This window comes from Eleutherodactylus coqui, chromosome 9 (assembly GCF_035609145.1).
Source record: "Eleutherodactylus coqui strain aEleCoq1 chromosome 9, aEleCoq1.hap1, whole genome shotgun sequence".
NCBI lineage: Eukaryota > Metazoa > Chordata > Amphibia > Anura > Eleutherodactylidae > Eleutherodactylus > Eleutherodactylus coqui.
This window is the reverse complement of record NC_089845.1, coordinates 17,348,341-17,368,671: the sequence shown is the minus strand read 5'-3', so window position 1 is coordinate 17,368,671 and position 20,331 is coordinate 17,348,341. Positions and strand designations below refer to the sequence as shown.

The 20,331-nt window shown below is 45.5% G+C and overlaps 1 protein-coding gene across 1 annotated transcript in view; it reads right to left on the bottom strand.

Annotated features, from left to right (window-relative positions):
- The window catches only part of PIGN (phosphatidylinositol glycan anchor biosynthesis class N), a 351,259-nt gene that overhangs the window by 264,722 nt on the left and 66,206 nt on the right, over positions 1–20,331 (bottom strand). Inside the window, 3 exon segments of the mRNA XM_066579178.1 lie at positions 9,784–9,908; positions 10,182–10,288; positions 12,974–13,072. Coding sequence (XP_066435275.1) covers positions 9,784–9,908; positions 10,182–10,288; positions 12,974–13,072 — 331 coding nt within the window.

The window sequence follows — 20,331 nt, the reverse complement described above, 5'->3', positions numbered from 1 at the left end:
TCCTTAACCCCTTAGTGACAGCCGTATGGACTTTCTAGGTCCTGCTGTTGCAGGACGTGTATGGAGGGAGATAGCACAGCTTTCTCGTCCGTATCATTGGGGGCCACAGCCTAGACCATGCGATATAGCCACTGCCCTAGGAGGCGACAATAAGCAAAAAGTGTTAGCTTCCCCCCCCCCCCCCCCCCTGGCCATATCCCCCCTGCAGGCACTCAGTTAATCAGTCTTTAGCTTAGTGTCTGCTAGGAGGCAGACGTGGCTATACACAGGAATCCGAGGCTTTTCCCTGGGAGGGGGGGGGGCTCCACCACTTCTGCGGCGTCTCACCCAGAGAAGAAAAAGGGGCACGACCATGCAATGCACATTGGTGTCGGTTACCTGCCAGCCAGAGGGCTCCCCCTCCCTGGAGTGGCACACTTAAGACCAGTGACGCATAGGGGGAAGCACTGCTGGTGACAGATCGACATGTGGCCAGGCTGTGGCTCCCCTGACGGATGCAAAGTACCTTAGGAGCAGAACAGGCAGCAGTACGATGGCAGAGGCAGCAGTTCACTTCCGGGTACGGCGCCGACGCTGGGCCGGAAAACGTCACTTCAGGGTCGCAGGCGGACTTCCGGGGCAAGCCACGCCCCCTCCGGCCGCGACTAAGTTAAAAGCAGCAGCCAGGCAGCAGGATGGCGGATCCCAGGAGCAAGACAGGTTTTTTGTCTATCGCTACTGAGCCCAGCGCAGTTCTCAGCAGCACAGCATCCAGAGCTGACACGGCCCTGCAGGCTTATTACCACGAACAGGTTTCGCGATTGGCGAACCTAATGGACAGTCTAGTAATAGCTGTATGAGAAACCCTCCAAGTGACGGAGGAACCAGAGACAATTCCATCCACGGTGTCGTTTAGACGTCAGAAGAGACCCCGACAGGTCTTTTCAGACCATCAGGACTTCGGACGTCCTTAATAAAGAATGGCAGAATCCTGACAAAATTTAGACAACCCGGAAAAACTTGGGAAGTCACATACCCATTCCCAGGGAATTTGAAAAAGGGTTGGGCAGTACCCCCAGTGGTTGATCCACTGGTGTCGTGGCTATCCAGAGGCACGGCGTTGCCAACAGCCGACGTTGCAGCTTTAACAAATCCTCAAGACAGAAAACTGGATACATTGACGAAATCAGTTTTTCAGTCCGCAGGCACCGCCCTGCAGCCGATCTTTGCGGCCGCATGGGTACGTAAAGCTTTAGTAGACTGGGCCAAACAGCTGCGGAAGGACATTTTGGCAGGTGCTCCACCTAGTGAACTACTTGAAGCAACAGACATCATACAAAAAAACAAAGTCGTATGCGCAGCAGAGCTTGATGCTGCTAAGTTCGTGGCTCGAGCTTCCGCTGCGTCTGTCGCAGCAAGGCGAACCCTTTGGCTGAAAAGGTGGTCGGCCGATTCAGCGTCCAAAATGGTCGTCACAGATTACCCTCCGAGGGTAATAGGCTCTTTGGGTCCGAAAGCACGGCATTACCACAAATACCACCGAAAAAGGAAAAGGTTCCATTGAAGAGAAAGCCGATTTTTAGGTTCTTTCGCTGTTTCTCGTCCCGCCCTGGTACAGGGCAGTGGTCCCAATCTAGGAGGGCCCCGACAGACAGGGAAAGGTCCAACCTTTAAGGCGAGACAGGCATGGCGGTCCTGACCGGGAACATCTAAGGCGTCAGGATCAAAGAATGCAGCATGAGTCTCCGCCCCCACCCAGTGTCACCCGAATGGGGGGGGCAGACTCTCCCAATTTCTGGAGACACGGTGGAGTCGCGTGAACGACGCGTGGGTGCAGGAGATTGTGGCCTCCGGGTACACGATAGAGTTCGCGACTCTACCGTAAGATTCGTTTTGCAAGTCCAGAGTACCTGCCACCCTGGAAGGAGTAGCCAATCTACAATTAGCAATGGAAAACCTTCTTACACAGAGGATAGTGAAACCGGTGCCAGGGGCGCAAGAGGAGCAAGGTTTCTATTCAAATCTTTCTAGTGCCCAAAAAAGATGGCAGGGTCAGACCAGTACTGGATTTAAGGAGACTAAATCAGTTCGTCAAAACAAGGCATTTCCGGATGGAGTCGATCAAATCCGTGATAGCCTCCATGCAGCCGGGGGAATTTTTGTCCTCAATAGACATCAAGGACGCATACCTCCATATTCCGATTCGGGAAGCACACCAGAAATTCCTTCGTTTCGAGAAGCAGGGAAGAAATTTCCAGTTCACGGCTCTGCCATTCAGCCTTTCAACTTCCCCGAGGGTATTTACGAAAGTACTAGCAGCAGTGATTGCACTACTGCATGCAAAGGGTATAGCGGCCATACCATACCTGGACGGCAACATGAGGAGTTTACGTGTCACGATGGAAACTTGAGAAGAATTTGGCTGGATAATAAACCGCGACAAATCGTGCCTAATACCAGCACAACATCTCGAGTTCTTAGGCATGATATTCGACACCAGCCAGCATCGCGTTCTACTACCTCAAACAAAAGACAAGCTTCTACACGGTGTCCGGTCTCTAATGCAGAAGAGACCATTGACCATCAGGCACTGTATGAGTATTCTGGGCCAGATGGTAGCGGCCTTCGAGGCGGTCCTCTTTGCTCAGTTCCGGTTAAGGATGCTTCAACGACTGAGTCCGCTGTGGCTGGAACAGAGAGAAGTGCATGAGTATGTAGAACAAGAGGCTGAAATGTACTGGGAAGTCAATGAGGGGACGGCCTCGGAGCTGGTGGTATGGGACGCATTTAAAGCCTTCACCAGGGGATCCTTTACCTTGGCTATTGCCGAGCATAGAAGATCCCTGGGAGCCCGCCGCTTGGACCTGGAAAGGCGCCTTGATTTAGCAGAGGCAAGGCACATAGCAGACCCCTCCTCGGAAACTACTACAATTCTGGGTGCCCTGCGACGGGAATACAAACTACTGCTTATCGAATACACCAAGAAGAAACTCCTGTATTCCCGCCACCGGATTTTTGATCAGGGAGACAAGAACGGCCACTTACTGGCCTACTTGGCTAGAGAGGATCAGACACTGCCACCAATTACGGCGGTGCGGGACGGCACGGGTACTCTATTAAATGATCCTAAATTAATTAATCAAACGTTTGCCCAATTCTATGGAGATTTGTACACCTCCAGACTGAGCTATACTGAAGCGCAGCTCCTGGCGTACCTGGGTGGCATTCCCTTCCCCACACTGAGTGGAGACAGCGCGGCCCACCTGGATGGGGATCTAAGTATAGAAGAAATAACTGAGGCTATTAAGGCACTCCCCAATAGGAAATCACCGGGCATGGATGGGCTCCCCGGGGAGTGGTATAAAAAAAATGTGGAAACCCTGGCCCTGCGACTCCTCACACTATATAATTCTATTTTGCGGGAAGGGGCGCTACCGGACACAATGCGTAAAGCTCTCATAATAATGATCCCTAAAACCGGAAAGGATCCCACGGACTGCGGCTCTTACCGTCCCATTTCCCTTCTCAACAACGACGTAAAAATACTCGCAAAAATACTGGCGACGCGTATAAACTCTGTACTAAAAGAGATCATACACACGGACCAGTCCGGCTTCATGCCTGGCAAAAGTACGGACATGAACCTGAGGAGGCTCTTTAACCACTTGTCATACAAGCACACTAACTGCGGGAGGCGCACCCTGGTATTCATAGATCAGGCAAAGGCCTTCGACTCAGTAGAGTGGAAGTACCTATGGGCGGTGATGCGGCGGTTCGGATTCGGGCCAACTTTTATTAAATGGATCGAGATCTTGTACGACTCCCCGGTGGCCAACATTAAAACTAATACACATGTCTCTGCCCAATTCTCCCTGAGCAGAGGCACAAGACAGGGCTGCCCTCTGTCCCCCGCCTTGTTTGCCCTCGCCATAGAGCCTCTTGCGATCCAAATCCGAACGTCACCAACAGTGAAGGGATTTAAACTGAACAACTACGAAGAGCGCATAGCGCTCTATGCAGATGACACCCTACTCTTCCTCCAAGACCCGGAGGCGTCTCTAGACGCAGCCCTGATTATATTCGACGCATTCGGCGCACACTATGGCGTTAAGGTCAACTGGGACAAGACTCACTTACTGGCGGTGGACCCTGCGGCCGCCGAGCTCCCTCTGCCCGCCCCGCTGAGCTGGACAACCCAGACCACCTACCTGGGAGTAAAGGTCTCAGCAGAACTGTCCGCCTTTTACAACTCCAACCTGGTCCCCCTCTTGGCATGGGCCGGGGAGGCAGCGACACGCTGGGCCTCTCTCCCACTCACGCTGGTGGGCAGAATAAACCTGCTAAAAATGAAATTGCTACCAAAATTCCTGTATATATTGCATAATTCTCCTATGTTAGTCCCTAAAAAATTCTTCACTAAGCTCCGTGGGATCGTACTGCGCATACTGTGGAGGGGCACTACACCCAGGATTAAATTGGAGACTCTGTGCCTCCCATCGAGTGGAGGGGGACTGGCCCTACCGCACTTCTATTACTGCGGTGGGCCTGGAACGTAGAATGGTGGACCCTGCTCAGAACCTACGGGGACTGCTATTGAGCGGCCCCTCATCCTCAATCGCCCCTCTGCCTACTCCCATGCTGGTGACACTGGAGACCTGGCAACGGGTCACGAGACTGTCCACTACAGAGGAGACTGTGCGATCCCCACACACTCCCCTCTGGAATAACCCCAAACTGCCACACTTCCAGCGCTTCCCGGAGTCCGCCTTCTGGAGACGCCGGGGCGTCAATGTCCTCTCTGACATAGTCAGCGAGGGCAAGCTTTGCACCTTTATGCAGCTACGGGTTGCCCACGGCCTGCCTGAAAACTCCTACTTTAGGTACTATCAATTGCGAGATGTAGCCGGGGCTCAGTTTGGAGGTTTGTCTATCCCACTATCCATGACACGGCTGGAGAGCCTGGCGCAGACGTGCAATCTTGTCAAACCGCTGTCGAGTTTTTATGCCCACACGGTGCGGTGCTTGGCCCCGCTAGGCGAAAGGGCCGTACAGAGATGGGAGGGAGATATTCCTGACCTGACCTCAGGGGAGGACGAGGATATACTGGGTGGCTCTGGTCCCCCCCTGGTTAGCGCTAGAGACAAGCTCATCCAAGTTAAATTTCTGCACCGCATATATTATACCCCCTCCAGGTTGTGCACCATGGGCCTGCTCCCTACTGCAACGTGCCCACGATGTTTGGTGGCGGATGGGACGGTCATGCATGTGTTCTGGGACTGCGCAGTCCTACAGGAATACTGGAGAGACGTGCTTGTCTTCATGGAAACACATCTAGGGGCACCGAGGATCATGCATCCTGGAACGTGCCTCTTTGGGCTTGTGGGAGACCTGCCGGTGGCGGCAGCAACACGTACATTATACAAGTTGTTACTCTTCTATGCAAAAAAAGTGATCCTACTTAATTGGAAACACCCTGGGAGGCCGACTAGGAGCGCATGGATCCGGGTCGTTAATGCTGAAATCCCAATGTACAAATTGACATACATGGCCAGGGGGTGCCCTGAAAAATTCGACAAGATTTGGGATAGCTGGGTGAGTTGCCCCGCGACCGCGTCGGGAGAGCCAAGCCAGGCGGTAGGGGGGGAGTGAGGGAGAGAGAAGGATAAAAAAAGAGAGACATCTGCTAAATCTGCTTTCTACGATAAAACCCTATGCTCAGAAAACTAATTTTTTTTCTCCTCTATTCCCACAGTTGCTCTTAAGAGAGTCGCACCAAGGGGTTGGGGGGGGGGGGGGGGGGGGCTAAGTTTAAGGTTTTTTTTTTTCCTGATTGATCACAGCTGATTTATTCAAGGTTAAACTACTGTTTAGCAATAACTGATAAAGTTAAGAGTTTAAAGGGGGGGGCGAAAGAAATAAAAGTACTAGCCAGGTATAGCATGCCAAGAAGAAATATGTATATGTACGCAGGCAAAGGTTATCTCTACCCTGTTTCTCATGATATGTACTATCTGCTGAATTTGACACCTGCGGTGACAGCTATCCGTGTTTACGTGTTTATATGCTTGTTAATTTCTGGCTAAATAAAATTCCTTTAAAAAAAAAAAAAAAGGATGCTTCAACAACTGATATTGTCCCGCTGTAACAGGTCCGTACTGACCCTGGAACAACGAATCCGGATAACCCCTCAAGTCCAAGACGCGTTGAAGTGGTGGTTGAAGCCTGGGAGTCTTCAGGTGGGACGGTTATTTGGCCCAAAACGATGGGTAGTATTGACGACAGACGCCAGCCGCTCGGGCTGGGGTGGAACACTGGAGGGCCAGTCTATTCAGGGAGTGTGGTCTCAGAGAGAGACGATGTTACACAACATCCTAGAATTACAAGCCATATACCTGACTCTTCGGCACTTTGGGTCCAGTCTCAAGATGGATGTGCGCATCCAGACGTACAACACCACAGCCGTGGCCTACGTCAACCATCAAGGGGGCACACGGAGCACGTCTGTGATGAACAAGGGAGCCCACATACTGACGTGGACGGAGAATCAGCTGAACTCAATATCAGCAGTCTACATTCTGGGAGTAGACAACTGGGTGGCAGATTATCTAAGTCGGGAAACAATGGATCCTGGCGAATGGGGGTTACACCCAGAAGTATTCCGGACGATATGCCAGAAAAGGGGCACTCCAGACGTGGACCTCATGGCGTCCAGACTGAATTACAAAATCCTTCAGTTTGTGGCCCGAGCACGGGATCCGCAAACGGCGGCAACAGAAGCACTGACCATCCCATGGGGGGGGGGGGGAATACAAACTCCTGTACGTATTTCGTCCAATCCCTCTCATACCAAGAATATTAGGGAAAAATTAAACAGGAAGGACGACCAGCGATATTAATAGCACCAGATTGGCCAAGAAACAGCTGGTACGCGAGCATCATGGAAATGTTGACCGACGCACCATGGCACCTACCGGATCAAAGAGATCTGCTATCCCAAGGGCCTTTACTACATCCGGATTCCAGGTCTCTACATTTGACAGCCTGGCCGTTGAGACCGAGGTGTTAAGAAAAGGTTTTTCTGAGAAAGTGATTCAAACAATGGTATCATTGAAAACCGGCAGGAAACCGGCCTCGTAGGCTATTAGAGTCTGGAAACGTTTCTTCACCTGGTGTGAGGAGCGGCGAGTGTAGCCGATGCAATTGTCGGTGGCCAGAATACTGGCATTCCTACAATCGGGTCTCGAAATAGGATTAAGGGTAGGCTCGCTAAGGGGGCAGGTATCAGCACTGACGGTGCTATTTAAGAGACCAATCGCAAGCAGAATGGCTGTGCGAACATTCCTGCAGGGAGTCGCCCATACGACACCCCCGTTGAAACCACCGGTCCAAGCGTGGGATCTTAATCTCGTGTTGGAAGCTATGACAGACCAACCGTTTGAACCGCTGAGGGAGATTCCTATGCGGCTGCTGACCTGGAAGGTAATATTCCTGGTCGCTATTACCGCCATTCGTAGGGTCTCGGAACTGGCGTCCTTGTCTACACAGACCACCTATATGACTTTTCATCAGAATAAAGTGGTACTGAGGCCATCACCAGAACTCCTACCGAAAGTAGTCTCGGATTTCCACATCAACTTAAGATATTGTCTTGCTTCTGCCCAACACCAGTACACACGAGGGAAAAAACACTGCACCGCCTGGACTTGGTGAGGGCGCTGAACATCTATGTAAAAAGAACCAAAGAGTTCCATAAAACTGACTGATTCCGGAGGGGGCCCGGAGGGGCTCTGCAGCCTCAAAAGTCACCATATCCAAGTGGATAAGGTCCTTGATAACGGAGGCATATCGCACCTCAGGACGCGCGCCACCATTTCGGGTTACGACCCACTCCACACGGGCGGTAGGGGCCTCCTGGGCGGTCCGTCACGGAGCCTCGGCGCTTCAGGTATGTAAGGCAGCCACCTGGACCTCCTTACACACGTTTTCAAATTTCTATAAGGTCCACATATCTGCATCATCGGACGCCACTCTCGGCCGGAAGATTTTGCAGGCGGCGGTCCATTGACCACACGGTCAAACTTGTAAATAGCCCACCCAATATATATTTTGTTCGGGACTGCTTGTGGACGTCCCATGGTCTAGGCTGTGGCCTCCAATGATACGGACGAGAAACAGATATTTTTGTTATAACTTACTGTAAAATCTTTCTCGTCACGTTCATTGGGGGACACAGCACCCACCCCTTGTTTATGTAAGCGGTTGATGGAATTTTCTGTTCTTCGGTCATTGTTTGGCAGAAAATTATGCCAAAACATTGTATTTTGGTATGTATAAAATGTAGTATATATAATTGTACTCCCACTGGCTTTCCTACTGCTTGCAGACAGACTGATTAGCTGAGTGCCTGCAGAGGGGATATAGCCAGGGTGGAGGAGCTAACACTTTTTGCTTAGTGTCGCCTCCTAGGGCAGTGGCTATATCCCATGGTCTAGGCTGTGTCCCCCAATGAACGTGACGAGAAAGATTTTACGTTAAGTTTTACCAAAAATATCTGTATCTCCCACCATACAGCGCGGGCGTCAACCGTTTATTACAGCTGACACCCGCGGGCAATAGCGGCAATCGGCAGTTCGTAGCTATTAACCCTTTAAATCCTGCGAACGATGTTCGGGGGTCCCGTACGGCCCCCCGTGGTGAGATCGGGGGAGCTGTGCAGGTGTCATGGCAGCCGAGCCTTTAGAAAGGACCCAGGGCTGCCTTAGCAGATTGCCTATCAAGCCATCCCCATAGGGTGGCTTGATAGACTTCCGGTGAAAAAGCTGTACGACGTAATCCTATAGCATTACGTCATGCTGCAGGAGCGATCAAAGCATTGCTGGTTGTGGTCCCCCCTGGGGACCGAAAGAAAGTGAAAAAATAAAAATAAAGATTAAAAAAATAAATTAAAACCATTTTTTTGCCTCATTTGCAATACACTGAAAATTTTAAAAAATAAAATCTTTAAAAAAATACAAGTACTACAGCGAACAAAAAACCCACTATATAAGTTTGGTAAAGTAGTAATCGTACTGAGCCATAGAATTAAGCGATCAGTTAGTTTTTGCCGCAGTTTGTGCGCCGTAGAAATCGGACGCACTGAAAGAAGGTGGAATGTAGTTTTTCCATTTCTCTCTGCTTAGAATTTTTTTTTTTAACTTTCAGTTAATTATATGGTACAATAAATAGCACCATTGAAAAATTCAACTCATCCCGCAAACAAGCCCTCATACAGAGACGATGGATAAAGGAGCTACGATTTTTTAAAAGGGAGTAGGAAACAAAAATGGAAAAAAGCTCTGTCACTAAGGGGTTAAGCAATACAGGTAAATGAAGCTAGTTAGCTACTAATGGGCTGATTAGCCCTTTAGTAGCTAATGCAAAAAGATTGCTCAAAACTGTCAGTTTCTGATGAATTTTAAGCGCTCGTGTGTAAATGGACCTCAAGATACAAGATTGACCAATCACATGATTTACATATGAAACAAGTGCAAATTAACAAGTTAACATAATCAGCTAAACATATTAACACTTTCATTTAGTTAGTAAATATAGGAAAGTTTTCAGGATACATCCCAGGAAAAAAAAAAAAACACGCCTTGTATTTAAATTTAGTATCCAAATGCCTCTCCATCAGCTATTGCCATAGGTGAAACCAATTTTAAAATGGTGCTGTGCATTATTTCTGACATGACTACTGTAAAGTATTTTATAACTGTACGCCAGAACACAAGTAGACTTGTTACACGTACTACTGTAGATACCTACCGTGAACCTGGCCTGTGAGCGTGTCCATTAGTATCCAATCCAAGGAGGTGAAGGAAAAAAACTACTTTATCTTGATGGAGCTTACGCAGCAGTGTCTGGTTGCTCTGAGCAGAACTGAAAAAGGCCTAAAACCAGGTAATATAGTTGGTATATCTGCATTTTACATGGCTAGGTACATGTGTATAGTTCTAAATTACACAATAGTCGGGACTAAAAAGTGACAAATGCAACTTAAATGCCTACACTACTTACATCTATAAGGTTCATATACTAACAAGATATACTGCAACACCATGAGAGACCTTATGATAAACACTGATAATCACGCACGGTAAGTTATTAAATCACTCCATTTTCTGGTGCAATATGAGTAATAATTCGGGGACATACAAGTTTACCTTTACATGGTCAAAAACCCAAGAATCCAGTTTGGTTGCGTCTTCAGCTGCAAAATCTTCACTTTCTGCCAAGTAACAGTGGGTAAACACGTGGTCGCCGCTGGCACCTGAAAGGCCATTGACCGTTACAAAGCAGGTTAATACACAATCTAGAAAATAACCCACTTAGGAAAGGGGTGGAGGGAGAACGACAATAGTGGCCTTGTGCACACGGCTAGATTTTTCAGTTTCGATGTCACTATCAGGTAGTAATTTTAGAAGGCTTTGTGGAAATCTGCCCTGTCACTTTAACATAGCATTACTCCGTAAAGGTTCTGCATATCCAAGTGATTCTGACACTGTTTTTACGCCACATGTTGTACTTCATTTAGGTGGGAAAAATAGCCCAATAGAATTTGTGTATATTAACGCCACCAAAATTAGGAAGTTTGAAAAAAAAATTTTTTTAACTTTTTAACTGCAACAACCTAATCTGTACAAACATGTTGTACTAACTTTTGATGAAATGCTTCCCTTTGTTTTCTTCATTCTGGACGTACATTTGAAAATTTAACCATTTAGGAGACAAACAAGTTTATCAACATTGAGGAACCCTTTGCTTTTCTGCAACAAGACTGCAGAGGCTCATAGCTGTCAGAAGGATAGATAACCCCATTTTAAAAACACCCCTTAAGTTTATTCACTGACGGGGGTCATGAGTATTTTGACCCCAGGTGTTGCTTTTCAGGAATTAATGCGATTAAAAGAAAAGTTTCATATTTTTGCAAATACATCTTTTTAAAGACAGTATTTTTTCCTATAGTGTAGATGAAAATGAGGATTTACACCCCAAAATGGTTTGGGGTTTTTATTTTTTTAAGCTATGAAAGATAGTTGTTGGCACATGTGATATAATAGACTAGTGAGTGTGTGTCAATTTGCTACACCCAATGATGAAAGGGCCACACCTGGGTTCCAATTAGGGTTGGGGTGCAAAATCAACCTATTTAAAAAAGCACCAGTTAAAGAGTATTTTTAAAAACTAATCATTTAGGAAGTTTGTTAACCCTGCTGGTGTTTGAGGAATTTAATTTAAAGTGGAAGTAAAAATTCAACACGTTTTGCAGATTCCGTTTTTAACCATTTTTTCTATTGCACAGGAAGTGTGATCAGAGAAACAAACCCATTAGCACCACGATTCTGCAGTTCTCAAATATCCCACAAGAGCCTCATGTGGCACAGAGTAGTAAGCTAACAGAAATGCAGTCCGAAGCTCTCGGTTCCAAGTTGACTCAGCCTTCCAAGGTCGGTTATATCAGTACACAACTTAGTGGAGGGGAATAAGTTACCTGAAAGCGCTGCGGAATAAGTTGCAGCTACACAAAGATTTATAACAGGACTCAAAACACAGGCCTTAGAAAGGAACACATTTTGTGGATTACTAGGGCTTTTTCAAAGGACCATTTCACGTTTGCAGAAGCCATGAAGTGCCAAGAGAGATAGATTAAAAAATAAAAATAAAAAAACCACACATTTTGGAAACTAAACCCCTCAAAGATTTCATCTGAGTGTCTAAACCATTTGTGGCACAGTGTTTTATGCAAGTTATGGACTTTGAGCTATGAAAAACCTATGTTTTTCCAGTAATACACTAAGTTTAGACCAAAGTTTTTCCTTTTCCTAAAAGGCAATAGAAAAGGTAGGGGTTTGCTACCCAACTTCTCCCAATCATGAAAATGCCCCGTATGTGGACGTGAGCTGCTGTTAGGACCCATAGCATGGCTCGGAAAGGAAGGAGCATTATTTGGCTTTTGGAACACTTCAGGGAATAATTTTTAGTCACCACTGAAAAGCTGAGGTACCTGTACAGTGGAAGCCCCCAAAAAGTGATCTAAACCACACCCCTCAGGGAAGTCATCAAGGGGGTTAGTAGTAAGTGTTCAGAACCCACAGGTGCTTTATGGAATTTGCCATCATTGGGCCTCGAAAAATTATTTTTTCCAGTAATATGTAGGTTTAGCGTAAACTTTATGAGGGACAATAGAAAAAAAGGGATAGCAAATTGGTCAGTCACACGTGGATGTAAAGTCCTGCTTGTGCGTGTCGCAGCACTCAGAAGGGAAGGAGGACAACTTGTTGGCCAGATTCTCCCATTTCCAGAGCTGCGGGAGCGCTTGTTTTTGGTTGGATCATTTGACGTTTCTTCTACAATTTTAGGGAGCCGGCATGTTATGAATCTTTAGATTGTTTTAGTTTATTTTTTTGGTGAGCAGAGTTGAAAGAGACAAAGAGGCAGCCCTGGCATTGTTTATAGATCATTCTGAAGTGTTTACTAAGATGCCAATATGAGCCCTGTGCTTTTGAATGGGCTCACACAGATTTTTCTCCACATTATATCCAGGAGAAGGGATGATAAAAAAGGCGTCATTCTATATCTTTAGGCGCTCCCGTGGAATGCCTCACATCACATTTTTTCAATGAGCCGGCGCAGCAACACGGTGTGTGATGTGATTTGAGTACGATGCAAGGTTTACTATTTAGAACAAAGGGGAAACCCTCCACGATTCTTTACTGCAGCTTTAAGGATTACTACTTGTCTGAGGTGACGCAAGGCTGTTTTAACACATCGCTGGGACACTGCACATTGACGAGCGTGATATCGGGCAGTTTGACGGCCCAACACCACTCAGCTGATAGGAACGTCTTTTTGAAGGAAGACCATTCCAAACTTCTGAAGGGTGCTGGGGGTGTTGACTGCTAGTCCAAAATATGAAACGTTCTTCCCAACTCCATGCACAATTAACGGTTCATACCTTTAGCAAACATGGGTAAGATATCCGGGCTCCCCCAGCTCCAGGTGTACATACTTTCGTTGAAGACAGAATCAAACTCCACTGGATTTTCCTTCCAGCCTACAGATAACAGAATTGATGAAATCATGAAATATAGCAAGTCAATGGGAATGTAAGCATGAGACTAGTAAAGGTGTAAATCTGGCAACACGTCAAGCTGGTAGAAAAGAGAACGTAGTGTAGGTAGCATCCCATCAGTTAAGGAACATTTTGTAGGTTGACATGCAGCACGTCCTAAACCACATGCACATTGTATCCCCCAAGTATGAATGAACGCTTGTGGACCACTTGCGATGGACCATAACTGGTGGATGTTTTGATTGACAATCAGGAACAAGTCAACATTTGACATATATAAAGTGATAACTTCAAAGGTCATTAACTTCCCCAATGTGTGCTTACATGACAGTCAAAGTCATAACTAGCAAGTGAAAGATTTCTTTAATTACCTAGAATGATACTTTAGCTCAGAAAATAACTCTAAAGTGCTGGCCACTAGGAGGGGTGAGGGGAGAATTGTGTTAATCTCAGTCGTAGGGCTCACGCCCACGATTTCACTGCCTATCATGCGTGCATTGCACGGATGTGTGAGAAGCTGTTAGAGTCAATGAAAGTCAATGGACTGAACTCTAAGACTTTTGAAATGATGATTTTGGGAGATCTAGCTTGGTTCGCTCATTCTCCTACAGCCATCACAAGGTAAATGTTAGGGATCATTACAGTCTACAATTATTTCACTGCTTGCAAGGCCTACATAATTCATCTGATTATTTACCAGCAGTGACATAGATTTTCATTTTTGGAAAGGTCACAGGTTTCACATTCAGGAGGCTTCATGGCGATTTAAAACTAAATAACTCAAGACCTTTACGGTTACTTCATCACGAGCCGTTATCTTAGAGAAAAGTCAAAGGACTCGGAATGAAGTCACTGGCTATAATTACTCCTTTGTTCTCCAGAGCCGCTTCTGCATGATCTACGCTACCAAGTGTTATAAAGTATAAAGCGTACACAGAAGCACCCCAAGTGAGAACACAAAAGACCCCGCTGAGTTCATGAACCACAGATCTACGAGTGCACGAGTAAGTGTAGGCTGCCGCCGGCTACGCTCAACCTGCTGATGCCAGGGGAAGAACAATGCAAGACCTGACTTCCAGGCGAGGGAGAGGCGACTACAAAAAAAAAAAATTATATATTTTTTTAAATATCAAACAAGCCACGTTTCACTGCCGTACAGGTGGCGTCGTCAGGTAATCTCCTGAAAAGGCTTAATATAGCAAATGGGAACCAGCTCCACATATAGCAAAGCATTCCTCATCTACATGGGCAGATGAGAGGAATTTAAATAACGCGCTTTCTGGAGCGGCTTGCCATTTTCCCATCCCTAAGGCCTACCTCATACAGGCGTCCTTATACAGCTTTTGGCGCTGAGCTAAACGCTGTACAAGGCTTCCATTACTTTCAGTGGGGCTGTTCACACAAGCATCGAAACGTGGCGTCAACAGCAATGCATGTTCTATCTCTGGCCATTTTCAGCCATGCGTCATCCATTGACATGAATGGGCAGCAGTTTCAGCACTGCTAGGTGTTGCATTTTTGGCAGCGTTCACAGCACACCGATTATCGTGGGGAGGGCCTGAAATACAAGCTGCTGATCTCTGGCACTGCTCTGGGTTTCCTCTGCACTGACAGATCGTCTATTGCTATAAGCGAGGTTTGAGAATCCCTGCCTCTAGCAATAGATGGCTGTGATTGGTTCTTGGCACTGGCTCGATGCACCAGCCATTCGACTGGCTCAGCCAATCAAAACTCGCCGGCTCTGATTGGCTGAGCCAGTCAATGAATGGCTGTGATTGGTGCATCGAGCCAGTGGGTGGTCTGTTCTCTAAATAAATGGCTTTTGTTCTCTTGCGGGCTGCCAGCTGCATACATTGTATTCAGTGCTACCCGCAGAGAACATAGCATGCAGTCGATCTTAACAGGGACAACTGATTTTATGCTGAGCTGAACTCTGCTATGGACGAAGGATGGATGAAGAGCACACGGTAAGTGCATGATGGGCACACATTTACACCAACTGTTACTGCTCAAAAACAGTTTGGATGAATTTTGAGCAATAGTTAAATGTAAATCAGCCTTTAGACTAAAGAAGTTCTCAAAAAGCGATGTTTGATCTGATACCTACACACTGAAAATCCTAAATATAAAGATCTCTCAGAGAAGGTTAGATGGCCACAGAGGAGCTTCTATGTAATGACACTTAACCCCTTAGTGACAAAGCCTGTTTGCGCCTTAGTGACGGAGCCAAATTTTGGAAATCTGACACGTGTCGTTCAACATAGCATAACTCCGTAAAGGCTTAACATATCCAAGTGATTCTGACAATGTTTTTTCGCCACATGTTGTACTTCATATAGGTGGAAAAGACGGATAGTATTTATGAATATTTATTAAAAGTACCAATATTGGGACAATTTTGAAAAAATTCTCATTTTCACATTTTCAACTGTAATTACGCAAATATGTGCAAACATACTGTACAAATTTTTGATAAGATATATATTTCCATTTGTTTACTTTATTCTGAATGCACACTTGAAAAACTTTCGTGTTTTTTTTAACCATTTAGGAGACGTACAAATTTAACATTACTTATCAGCATTTTGAGAAACTGTTTTCCCACACCAAGCATAGATTGCAAAGGCTCATAGGTGTCAGAATGATAGCTACCCCCACAAATGACCCCATTTTAAAAACTACCCCTTAATGTATTCACTGAGGGGGGTCATGAGTATTTTGACCCCATAGTTTTTTCAGGAGTTTATGCAATTTAGAAGAGAAAAAATAAATTCATAGTTTTGCAAATATGTCATTTTAAAGACATATTTTTCTTCCATAGTGCACATGAGAATAAGGAGTAACACCCCCAAAATGGATATCCCCCGTTTTGTCCTGTTTTCAGAAACATACCCATTGTGGCCCTAATCTTATGTCTCGATGCACAACGGGGCCCAAAATGAAAGGAGTAGTCGGTGGCTTTCAGAGCAGAAATTTTTCTTGAAGGCTTTTCAGCCCCATAGCACACTAGTAGAGCTCTTGAGTGGCCAAAACCATAGAGGATCCCCACAAATGACCCCATTTTTAAAACTAGACCCCTAAACGGATTTATCTAGGGGTGTACTGACCATTTTGACCCCACAATTTTTGAATGAATTCAAGCAAAGCGGAAAGAAAAAAAGTGGGATTTTCATTTTTTGGCAATTCTGTCATTTTAAAAGCAGATTTTTTTCTTCAGCACACATAAATGAAGACTTGCACCCCAAAATAGATACCCCCCGTTTGTCCCATGTTCAGAAACATACCCATTGTGGCCCTAATTTTATGTCTCAACGCACAACGGGGCCCTAAATGAAAGGAGTAGTCGGTGGCTTTCAGAACAGAAATTTTGCTTGAAGGCTCTTTAGACCCCATATCACACTTTTAGAGCTCTTGAGCGACCAAAACCATTGACCCCCACAAGTGACCCCATTTTGGAATTAGACCCCTTAACGAATTCATCTAGGGGTGTACTGTGTATTTTGACTCCACAATTTTTGAAGGAATTTGAGTAAAGCAGAAGGAACAAAATCCCAATTGATTTTTTAGCTGATTGTGTCTTTTTAATAGAAAGGTTTTCTGTGCAGCGAACGTATGAATGAAGACTTGCACCCCAAAAAGGATACCCCTGTTTGTCCTGCGTTCAGAAACACTCATTGTAGCCCTAATCTGCTAACTGGGGACATGGTGAAGCCTGTAATGGAGAGAACACCCATTGGATTTTAAGGCACAACTGAATTCCAGGCCTCATTGCTCACTTGTAGAATCATTAAACTGCCCAAACCATTGAGGACCCCCACCAATGACCCCATTTTGAAAACTAGACCCCTTAATGAATTCATCTAGGGGTGAACTGTGTATTTTGACTCCACAATTTTTGAATGAAGTGGAATAAAGCGGAAGGAACAAAATCCCAATTTTGATTTTTTAGCTGATTGTGTCTTTTTAATAGAAAGGTTTTTTGTACAGCGCACATATGAATGAAGACTTGCACCCCAAAATGGATACCCCCCATTTGTTCCGTGTTCAGAAACATAGCCTAAGTGGCCCTAATCTTATGTCTGGATACACAATGGGGCCCAAAATAAAAGGAGTAGTCTGACTTTCAGAACAGAAATTTAGCTTAAAGGCTTTTTAGGCTCGATAACACGCCAGTAGCGCCCTGGAGCGACCAAGATCATAGAGGGACCCCACAAATGACCCCATTTTAAAAACTAGACCCCTTAACGAATTTATCTAGGGGTGTACTGTGTATTTTGACTTCACAATTTTTAAATGAATTGGAGTAAAGCAGAAGGAACAAAATCCCAATTTTGATTTTTTAGCTGACGGTCATGAAAATGTCATTTTTTTGTCATAAATTTGTCAGTTTTCTTTGTTTTAAGCACGGAAAACTGGGGAGATGAACCCCAAAGTTTATAGCGGTAATTGTTCTGTGTTCAGCAATACCCCCATTATAGGTCCAATTTGCACACAGGACACATTGCTAGGTCTATAATGGAGGGACCACCTATTGGATTTCAGGGCGCAACTAAATAAAAATGACTCCCTAAAAAAACCTCCCCCCCCCCCCCCCTTTTGGCGTTTCAGGACAATAAATTAGAAGGGGGCATAAGTGATACAGAAATTAAAAAAGTAAAATTAATGTCAAGCGGTGTGATCAATTTCGAAACAGGGGTAATTACAAAGGCCAGGGTGGGATGGGCACATGGGGCAATAAAAATGCGACACCTTTTTTGAGCGTATTTTTTCCCCGCAGTTTCAGTGATGGGGTGCATAAAATGGCGCTCTGAGCCTTCGCACCTCCTCAGATTCCAATGCATTTCGAGGTGCGGTGGTCTCAAATAATAGATGCTCGATGAGCTCCTCCTGGAACTGGAGGAAGCTCAGCGTGCCCCCAGATAACTTCTAGACTACGTGCGCGTTATAGGTAGCGATCTGTATTAGGTAGATCGCTATCTTCTTAAACCACGCACGCGTCTTTCTTTTAACGAAGTACGGTTGGAGAGCTTGTTCGGATAAATCAACCCCCCCCCCCCCATAAATTTATTATAATCAGTCACAGACCAGTTTTATTTTCTGCGTTGCAGCCCCCCCTCTCCCTTACTGCAACGCAGGCGTCTGTGAACGGTGGACAACAAACGTCCTTTTTGTCGCACCACTTTATCGCAGGTGAGGGGTCCTTTGCCAGCGCGTAAGACGCTCCTTTGTCCACGAGTCTTGAAACTAGGGGTTGTGGGAACCCTACTCTTTCTGCGCACCGTTCCGCAGGCACCTGTGTCTGCGTCATGTAATGCCTTGAAGAGGGGGATGCTGGTATAATTGTCCGTGTAAATGTGGTACCCTTTATTTAAAAAAGGGCCCACAAGCTCCCACACGATTTTTCCACTCATGCTGACATCAGGACAGTTGGGGGGATTTAGGTGGTGGTCTCTGCCCTCATAAATGAAAAAAATCAGATGTATATCCGCTCGCGCTTTCACATATTTTATATAGTTTCACACCATATCTAGCTAGTTTTGATGGTATGAACTGGCGAAAAGATAGACGGCCCTTGAAGCTCATGAGCGACTCGTCTACCGACAAATTTTTTTTCTGGGGTGTAAACGTTTTTTAAAATAATCTTTTAATAAAATTATAAAGGGCCTCAACTTAGACAAGCGGTCATACTCGGGGTCGTTTCTGGGGGGAATTTGTGTATTATCGGCGAGGTGGAAAAATTGCATGGTGTTTTCGAACTGCTGGCGGGGCATTACTGATTCAGACACAGGTGTTGTGTGAACGGCGCTAGCAGACCAGTAGGACCGTATAGATGATTTTTTTACGAGTCCCATAAGAAGGACAATTCCCAGGAATTTTTTTTAACTCCTGGGATGTCAATGGGGGTCCACGTCCTGGAGTATAACGACGCGGGGTGCGCGGGTATGTACTGTCCGGCATAAGTGTTTGTCTGCCAGACAATGAGATCCAGGACGGCATCACTTATAAATAAATGTAAAAAATTAAATGAGTAAAATTAGCGACCTCCGCATTGATGCACGGCATAGGGGTAAATGCGGGGATGCGGGGCAAAAATTCATCTGCGTTACTCCACGCAGGCGCCACAATGCTTGGCCCTGCTGCCCCGACAACTACCTCAGCCTCTACAGCGCTAGAGGCTGAGCCGTCGCTTAAAAAAAAAAAAAACTCGACTCGCTGGTAACCTCGCTACCAGAGCTTGATGCAAAGAGCATCGCATACACTTGCTCTGCGGTATAGCGTCTATGATCCATTTTATAAATTTTTTTTAAATGGACGTAAAAAAAAAAAAAAAGAAGAATGTAAAAAAGACGGGCGTGGGTATAGCGGGGTAATTAGGGTATGAGGGGCGGCGAAGACAGGGTGAGGAGGTATATATAATTTTTTTTTGTCTATTTGTCTAAAGGCGAGCCAACAAAATGAAAATCTTTAGTTTTTTTGCTTGCTGCTCATTTTAAAACAGCATACAAATAGTTGGCTTCTTCACTCAGTTTGGTTTAAGCAGCCATCGTTCAGTCCTTCTCATTCACATACATTGAATGTCAAAGACTGAATGAGTGATTTCTCATTTGAATGAGACAATGTATCTGCACCAGTTTCCCCATGATAGTCGGTTTTACTTCGCACTATAAATTTAAATGCAGCGCTAATAAAGACGGGCTACTGCATCAAACTTTCAGAATTAGTGGGCAATTGGTAAGAGCTTGATCATTTTCACATTTGGCTGCCCTGAAAACATAATTAGTGAATATTTCGCCAACAACCATTTAGTTAGTAAGATTTGCATTAATCTGCAAGGGTGAATCTGACTTCTAGTTCTGCAAAATACAACATTGGTTTTCTGAAAACGGAATTGCTTATTGTAACCCCTTCATAAATCCAAAATCAAAGCCATACACCCGTATTAAAGTGGCTTGCCCCTTTGTGCCTCTACGGCCAACTATACACAAGTTTGATCACAGATTTCCTTCTTGCAGGTTTTGTTTAAAATTATTAGTCAACTAGATACCAACCTGTCTGGGAGACTAACTTTTTAGAACAGGCGTAGTATCTGATATGGACACTATAGGTCCTATAGGCTATACAATATAATTCCTATTTATGCTTTGTTAAGGTCCATCTATTAAGGCAAAATTAGTAGAAGAAATCCTGAAACAGTGTGGTATGAGGACATAGAAAACATTAATGTACTTTAAACTGTTATT